Genomic DNA, 9,296 nt, shown 5'->3' with positions numbered 1-9,296 from the left:
GAAGACAAAGCATCAATCCCTGATCTCCCCTATCACCTCTTTCTTCAGCAGGCTTCAAAAATCGGTAAGGATTTCTCATAATTCAGATTTTTTAAAGGCCCCTTTGGATGTGTTTTTTTCTCTACCTAATGGCTCTGCGACCCCACCTCATTCAATCTCCCCCATAAAAAGTGAATGCAGCCTGATATATGAGCAAGATGATAAGAGTAGGTTTAAGGAGAAAGGGCAGTCTGGAAAATCTACCCTCGGAAAAAATAACAGTCAAATTGAAGATAATTCTAAAGAAAATGTTTGGGGCTCAATTAATTACCTAGAATTACTGACTCTCAGGTCGTCTTTGCCTACCCCTGTTACCTCCAACTTTCAATCCTTGGAAAATCAAATTAACTTTCCCTATCTATGTACTCAATTTCCATTTGAGGTAAATGTGATTATCAAAGGAGCGAATGATTCTTCCTCAAGTGAACCTGTTGTGAGGCCACAGGAGCATGGCAAAGTGAGGAATTTGAATCATTCATCAGAATCTAATCATAGTTCTGAAAATCTCAATAATCTGGACTCTTTAAACTTAAATCTTTCTTGCCAAAATAGCCACTTGAGCCCCACCATGTACATCTTTAATAAGCCGTTTTACAAAGATACAGGAGTGTCCCTGCAAGAAGATATAATTGCAGTCTCAGAAACACAAACGGATATCTTGGTCCTTAAATGCAGATCCCTAAATGCATCCTTTATACTAAATGAAAAAAAAGTGAATCTGAAGGTAAGGAGGAAAATAAGGAGAACTCACTGCAAGCACGAAATACCAATAAGCAACTGGATCAAAATGCGGTATGGGATATCTTTTTTAAAACCTCACAGCTAACACTGGATGCTCTGTCCTCTCAGTCCTCTAAAATGGATGTCCAGGTGGATATACTGAATGCCATGGCCAAATCAGTAGCAGGGATTGACCAGAAATTGGCAAATTTAAACAACTTGATTAAGCAAGCTCAGAATCTTGCCGAAATGTCTATAACAGAATGCACTTGTGAGCTGATAATTGATAAGTTGTCCACTCTCCCAGAAGCTCTAAACTCATTGATAACAAACCTCAAAGAAAATTTAAATATGAGAAAAGAGGAAGAAATTATAATTAAAGGATCCCCCTTGTATCAGAGGGAGGCGGGGGAAAATAAAACCTCGGGGGAACAGAGCGAATTGGTGTACAATGAAATCAAAGGACAAAGAGATAGAATCCCTTGAAGAACCCAGATGTGATCAGGAAGGAGCATGTAAAGAAATTATAGGCTCTTTTGACTCCTCCAAATCAGTGGGGCCCCCGCTTCAACTAGTAAAGCCACCCACCAAAAGGCAAAAGAAAAAGCAACAAAAAGCGAGAAATAAAAAAGGGGTGGCCTTAATGGGCCCCTCCGCTATAAAATTGAATACCTTCTCAAGTCAGGTCATAGGAGATGATATGCCAATGTCCAAAGACCTCGTGAAAAACACAAAGAGTACTTCAACGACAAATAAATTGTTTCCATTATTTAACACTAGAGTGAGAGGCCATATCATCCAAAACCAAAAGGGGCAAAATGAACTCGACCTACACTCCAATGAGGGGGATATAAAAAGTAATGACCAACTAATTATGGTAATGTTAGATTATATAAATAAATCAGACGAGGAACCTCAAAATATTATATTACATCAACGGGAGACACAAGCTGTAACGAGTCCTAGTCCTAAAATAAATAGGAAGCCTTTTGAAAAAGAGGGTATAACAATTACGGTTGCATATTCGGAATATGCAGGGAATCATGGGGCTCAAATCAGAGCCCATTCGGCCCAACATCAAGCAAAAAAAGAAAGAATGCCAAGATCACCCCTGGAGGAAGAATACCTAAGTGGTTCAATAGCAAAACAAAAGGCTATAAAGTTAGAACGTTCCGATGGAGAGCCACTGTCAGGCAGTCAGGTAATAGAACATCTAAGGGCTGTCCGACTAGATGAACAGGTAGATACTATAGGTAGCTCCGAATTTGCTCTGCCAAATGATTGTTTACAACTAATATTGGAACCACAATATCAATCTAGGGCACGATTTGATATCTTAAATAGAGGAAATATATTAAAACTATTGCAAGCTATTCCTGCACTAAAAGATATAAAATCTACAGATATTGTCTCCATAGAGTTTTTACTAAGGGAAAACACAAATGAAAGAGGTCTAAAATAATTAACCCTGGTAACCTGGAGGTCATCACATTTAATAAAAAGAGTTGTTAAAGAAAAATGCTCCTTCTTAAAATGGGGAATTAATTTCAGTATACCCAAACAAGTAGGCTATCCTGACCCGCTAAACAATTCGCCTAAACAATCTAAGCCAAAAGAGATGGTTAAACCTTTCTCTGTTCTTAGATCGGCAAGTGGAAGAATGGAAATTAGGGTGTATGATATCCAATTCACGCTTACCATAGCTAGATTTAGGATGGATATCGGAAATAATCCACCTAGAACAACGTCAGTGACTTATGAGTAGTAGGGCACACAATAAGTTGACAATTTTGCATGAAAACCCTCTCCAAGTTTGCTCCTGGAATATAAACCGGGTTAGATCAAATACCAACAAAAAGATCTATCAAGCCTACTAATCAAATTTCAAATTATTCTTCTCCAGGAGACCTGGGCCACCGACCCTTTTTAATTTGATGGATATATGGGAATTTTTTCCCCAGCAATAAAGGAGAAAAGGTATGGCCATCCAAAGGGAGGATTAGCAATTTTTATCTCTGCAGGATTAAGCATTTTATGTACTCGATTATATGAGGAAAACACAGATTTCCTGCTAGTAAAGCTAGATGGATGGAATAAGGAACATTCCAGCCCACTCCTGCTAATTAATATCTATATCCATCCAGATGGACGATCCAGAAAGCATATAGCTTCCAAATTGATAGATACAATTTTAACTGCCCATCGGGATTTAGGACCTCTGGAGTTCTTAATAGCCGGGGACTTTAATCTGAAATTATTAAACCCCTTTGAAAGGAATACACAAACTATCTTGCAAGATCTATTATGAGCAGTCCCTGAGGGTAACAAAGAAAGAAAAATCCAGGACAGTAGCACTCTCCTTAGTAAAAGACCTCGAGGCTCTTGGGCTTAGACTTTTAAATGGAAGATATCCGCAAGATACTCCGCCGGCATCTATCTGCTACGTCACTGAAACGCAAGCGACAATTGATTATACTGTGGCCTCCTTATTTTTGCTTACGCATATTACAAAGTTTTATATTGTAAAATCAGATATGAGTGACCATGGCCAGCAATGCCTGGAGATAGAATGTGGCCCCCCCTAGCTTTAACCCTGCACTAACTACACCCAGGGATATTAATACAACAAACTACAAAAAACTTCGATAGACGGAAAAGTTAAAGGAATCCATTGGTGAACGGTCAATGGCGATAATCGACCAATGGACATAAATGGGGACCCAATAGCGATTTGGTCAACCTTCCTAGATACATTTGCGGCTGTTCTTCTCGCAGATCAACCACAAAAAAGGTTTATAGGGCTGTGCAAGGCACCTTTAGCATGATGGACTGTGAGCCCAGATGGGAGGCCAGACAAGGGAGTTGGTTGTTCCAAACCTGTATCACTTTAACTGCATCCACCAAATTCATTGGGGCATCTACAATTTGGTAAGCACATGGAAACAGGGACAGAGCTATACCTTTATGAGACTCACTGCAGAGAAACGCCGTTATAAAAACAATACAATTTTGGTTGCTACAATCAAAATATAACTCACCAATTGTATTTCGTATTCATTAAAAAACATTTCATAATACCGTCTGTTTTCTTTATAGCTTTGTCGTTTGAAGCTCTGCAAATAGGAGATGTTATTAATACCTAGTGACAACGCCACATAAGAATTTGTCAGCCTTGTAGAAATTCGAACTGGTAACCTTCAAATGAGCGCATTTATCAGACTCACTGATCCAGTCCTTTGTTTAAAGGTGCACCACTGAGGAGCAGGGTATGGCTAAGATATTCGCTGTACTACAAGTCATGCTTGAAGTGTCAGCGATAGATAGGTCTATCTGTAATCTGTCTAATAACGTAAATCTCAAACAACAAACACTTCTTTTTTAGAACGTTACTGACAACATACCTTTCGTCGGTGGCGTCATCCTGATAAAAAGGGGGGAATGTCCCCAATACTTGCCATTTAGCCAGTCAATACCAAGACAAAATTACCATGTGCCTCTCAAACTAGCTATCCACACATACACTAGCCAAGCTCACTCTTTCTCCTAATATAGCTGCATTGTTGAATCTGCTTTCGCCTCTGAGTGAAGGACCTACATGTACTGTTAGAGAAAGGACTGTGACAATGATTATCACTTGCGTCAGTCCCTCTACTTCGAGGCAGTGCCTCCTTCACATGTAAGTACAGCAATGTACCTGTTAGGTAGGGCATGCCATAGTATGTCCCAGAAGGTACCACCGTGAAGCATGACAACACCACCTACATGTTGTACAGCACTATATAAAATCCACTACAGTAACCTGTTGATTCAAACTAGCTAAGGAACTTGGAGATTACATGGTTTGTGTAGGACTTCGCAAATTAGAAAAGTGGGGAAGTAGGGATTAGAGTGCAAGTCCAAAGATTTCACAGATGCTAATTTCAAGTATCTCAAATTGAAGTAAATTAGATGGCTAGCTCAATCAGTTCATTTTTACCTTATTACTGCTACTTGGGGATCTACATTTCAAATCAGCGTTTATTTTTATTTATTCACAAAAAAACCTGATAAATACAATCTTTTCATTGTCACACATTTCTATCAATAAAAACATTGAAATATTTATATGTGATTCCAAGTAACAATGCAGGACTAAAAGTAGGAAACTACAAAGATAAAAATAGAGGTGTATGAAGTACTTGCTCCTGACATACTTCCAAAATGTAGATGCCAGTGATAATAATGGGAAGTCCGATGATTTACAATGGACGCAATAAATCTACCATCCGCGCACTGACTACTAGCACAAATACTTCATTTTTTAGTATGGCAGTGGTAAGTACACCACCGGTAATCCACCTTACGTTAGAGTTACCTCATCTACGGGAAGCAATTGGTTCTACATAGCCACACATTGCTTAGCGTTTAGAATGCCGAGAATCCGTTCTCATAGTGTAGTAGTAGGCTAGGAGGTCAGTTAATTCTCAAATGTCAGGCATTATAGTAAATGACGGGCAACCAATGGAAGCCTGAAAACCTACAAGAGAGGACAATACAAAACCAAACAAGACAAGAAAAAGCAGCACATCACAAGAAGTAAAACTTATTTTATTGGCATTATCAGTCATACACATATCGCCAATATTAATACATAGAGTATAAAAAGTGATGCATAGATAACAAGTCTATAAACTCATTTGCTGTGCTCCTCCCCGAAAGTGTCTTTTCTAATATGGAAACTTGCAGAGATAAGTGAAGGGACCCTTTCTGCTGGGCCTGGTATTTAAAGGAATCATAGATTGTTTCTTTGCTCATCTCAGGGATTCTGTATTTTCCCCAGTGTATTTTTAAGTGTTTGTATGTTGGTCTGGGTAAGAGAAAGTTCCTTCTTTGAAGTAACATCATTAGCATATTCTGACCTCCTTTGGAGCTCGGTTTGATCGATGTCACCAAGGCTCTATGTCGGGTCGCGTGTACACCGGCCTGTAATTGATAAGCGGTTACAGACCCTCAATGGTTCCTTGTGGCGAGAGCAGGAGGTGGAATATAGACCTGAAGAGGTTGTTCCACCACATTGGAGAGGCAACTTTCCAGTATCAGTGGAGAAACGGCCAACCTTACCCTACTCCAAGCTGACTTGCAAATTGAGACAAGAACCAACTCGATGCAAATGCATGAATCAAAGTTAAAGTCCCGCAGCCTTTTACCAAAACCTAGCCATACAGGTATCCTGGCCACAGCAATGGCCGTTAGGTCTCTTGTTGTCTTAACATTGCTTCTGTGTATTTTCTTTCTTTAAAACATCTTTCTTGACCAAAAGCTCTGGGTGTAAATTTGAACTTGTCATTTGGATACACTATATGTACCTGACACAATGCATATCTCTATGGGATCTAAACATTTTGGAATTGCAGGGAGGAAGGAGGGTGGAAAGGGAACCGGATCGATGCTAATAGTGCTTTGTTTATACAGTGCCTAATAATCCAGATTTGACCTACTTTGACAGTAATAGACTTAGATATAACTAGAATCAAGCGTGACCTGCAAATCATACAGATGTAGGCAGCAATTGTTTAGCTTGCTAAGCGGTCTTGCTGATCTTATTTGCTTGGCAGTGGCCTACTAATAGCTTTGAGTTTCACAGTGGAGTGAGCAGAGCACAATTCTGGCTGTTGCATGATGGGCAGCCCAGTTAGGACTCAATGGCTGGAGACTGCATGCCTTTGGGTGACCTTGAGAGCATGCAATGAGTTAACTAATGCAAACTTTCCTCAAAGCTGGCCTCTATATGACAAGAGGGAGTAGACGACATCTCTACCTTTAGTTTAAATTAATGTCATGAAATTATGTTCATAAGCGAAATCTTGAAAAACAGCAGTCATCACCTTTGCGGCATGTCTGTCCCTGTCCCCTATCACTCTCCTGCACCACAAACATACAGAGCTCAGTGTCTTCAAAGGGGTCAGAAATGTTGATGAAGGTGAAACTCTCCATGCTTGAAAAGCTCTGTTGAAGAAAAAAAACAACTGATGGGTGAAAAGCTTGAATTAACATCACCTACTAGTAAATACTCTTGGCCCCGTTCCAGTTCATTTTTTTTTTTTTTTTTTTTTGCTCACTGTGCCACTACAAACAGGGACCAAACATATGCAAATGAAAACCCACCTTTAGGCAGAAGAGTAGGGGAGGGGTTGCAATTATGGCAGCCCTGGCACAACCCAAATCACAACCCACTGTGGAGAGTGAACAACCATTCGTCGTGTCACTATGAGTTATTATGTATTAGTATTTAAATAGTAACTTGTAACTTGTTATCCCGTATATGCACAAAGGGCTTAACGACATACTGGTAACATTTACTTAATCCCCGAAGGACTTAAAAAACTTGTCAGACACTTTTTGTGATTTGAATAGGAGTGCACTGACAATACTCCGGCCACAAAATTGTGTTTTGCATTGCTTTTAGCATGGAAATGTAGACCTCTTTCTGTCTGAACCCCTAATGGAGCTCCCGTGTTTAATGTCTGTGGAAAATGTTTTCACAATTGGTTTACAAATGACTTAGAGGTAGTTCTATTGTTTTTCTGCCCAAATGTTTGACAGCTGGTGGAATGGTTTGTTAATCGTCAAATGTGCCTACTTTTTGCATAGTCAGAGTGGAACTCCTGGTTTCATTCTGCTGGGCCAGAGGAGAAAGTTTTGCTCTGAGTGTCAGTATCTGTGTTCATTCGGTCCAGCTCCCTGGGATCGCTCCTTTTTCCATGGCCAGGAAGTGAGTGAGCATCCTTGTTAGTGCCAGAGACTTCAGATGAGGTTCCTTCGAAGAGTTTGGCCATGAAGCCCACACCTGCTGTCTTAATGAAAGAGCCTCCTACAAAGGCATACAGAATGGGGTTTACGCTGCTGCTTAGGAACGCCAGGGCTGTAACATTGGGCCGAGCCCTAGCAGCAGCCGACTTCAGGCTGGTAGCACTGGAATCTGACAGCAGGTTGCCTAGGACTTGAATAACATTCACTACATGGTAGGGCAGCCAGAACACTGCAAAGGCCAGTACAATCAAGGCAATGAGGCATGCTGTCTTCTTCTTCTGCTGAAAGCGGGCACTCCTCAAGCGAAGCCCAATATAGTTGTAGCTTCCAAGAATGATGGTAAAGGGGAGGAGGAAGCCAAACAAGGTCTCAAACAAATATTGGAAGACAACATGCCTGGGGCTGATGTGGAAGGGAACACAGACGGTGCGGTTATAGTAGAAGGTGACCACCCGGTAGAAGGGCATGGGTATTGCGAACAGGAAGGCCAGGAGCCAGATGACCAATAGGATCGCCATCACTACTGGTTTAGTCCTCACCTTCTGGGACAGTATGGGCTTGTAGATGACCAGGAAGCGGTCCAAACTCATGAAAGAGATCAGGAAGATGCTGGCATACATGCTGAGGCAGCAAATGTAGTGGCAGATCTTGCAGATGGCAGTCCCAAAGGTCCAAGCACCTGTCGCCAGCAGGTGGATGAAGAGTGGTGCTGTGAGCAGTACGGCTGCATCAGCCACAGCCAGGTGGAGGATAAGTACACAGGTAACGCTGCGCTTTGTCATGCGTGCCAGGATGGTCCAGATGATGAAGATGTTGCCAGGGATGCCCACAACTGTGGCAATTGAGAGGATGATGATTCCTAATGCCGGAGACGAGCTTGGAGGTTGGGCTTGTGTGTGAGTGGCATTAAAGACAGTGGAGTTACTAAGCGAGATGGACATCTTGGTGGAAGGTCTTTCTAGTGGAGAAAATATATATATCTCAGTCAATGAAAATGACTAAATGCAATTGCTTTTTTACAGTTGTGCTATTATTATTTCTTTAAGCATTTTTTAAAAGACAGTCATAATTATGAATAGGCGCAAAATAACTGAACATGTTAAAGCAAAATTTCCAAATAACAATAACATATATAAAAGCAATGCTTGTTAACAAGTGAAATAAGAATGACACATGACCAAAATTGCACAAATTTACAGATGATAAAATGAGAAACACTCCAGTAAATATTAGGCGTGTTATGCAATAAAACATGCGATTTAAAAAGTCATTAAAAACAGCAACGATTCCATTCGCATTGCTATTTCATACATTTTGGTTGACATAAATCTACAATGAATGAGTTGTTTCAGCTATTGGCCACTTAATGGCACCAAGTGCAAAAGTAGAAAAAGATACACTTGCCAATCCTACCGATTTAGATGGTAAATCCTTTTAAAGTATCCATACTACTAACAGACTAATCTCCCGCTAGCTACCGCTTTAAATTTCAAGCCGTAGCAGCATAAGACATAGCCTACAGCAAACACGGTGCTGGGGGCCCCAAACATTCCTATCTCGGGGTGCACCCTCAGTCACTTCCTAATTCGAAGTGCTCACATTATATCAGCAGATTGCAGCCTGCTGTGTATTGTGTGCAGAGACTGAAAGGATGGGGCTGTATTGCAGAAACGAAAACAAGTTCTTTTAATATAATTTATTGACCATGTTCCCTTTCTTAGCATGCCTGGACAGGTTCTAGTAGGGAT

General features: G+C 40.7%; 1 protein-coding gene across 2 annotated transcripts in view; it reads right to left on the bottom strand.

The window, feature by feature from the left end:
* Window positions 1-5,325: 5,325 nt before the first annotated feature.
* The window catches only part of LOC138299750 (leukotriene B4 receptor 1-like), a 107,691-nt gene continuing 103,720 nt past the window's right edge, over window positions 5,326-9,296 (bottom strand). The window contains exons 2-3 of one of the 2 annotated variants that reach the window (XM_069238281.1): window positions 7,379-8,506; window positions 5,326-6,744 (exon numbers count right to left, since the gene is read on the bottom strand). In XM_069238281.1, the coding sequence (XP_069094382.1) occupies window positions 7,410-8,489 (1,080 nt within the window). In that variant the 5' untranslated portion in view covers window positions 8,490-8,506 and the 3' untranslated portion in view covers window positions 5,326-6,744; window positions 7,379-7,409. Of the gene's footprint in view, window positions 8,507-9,296 lie in introns of both variants that reach the window. The other variant, XM_069238280.1, reaches the window with a different exon arrangement.

Source organism: Pleurodeles waltl, chromosome 6 (assembly GCF_031143425.1).
Source record: "Pleurodeles waltl isolate 20211129_DDA chromosome 6, aPleWal1.hap1.20221129, whole genome shotgun sequence".
Taxonomy (NCBI): Eukaryota; Metazoa; Chordata; class Amphibia; order Caudata; family Salamandridae; genus Pleurodeles; species Pleurodeles waltl.
Note: the sequence above shows the minus strand (reverse complement) of the source record. Positions and strands in the feature narration are given on the sequence as shown.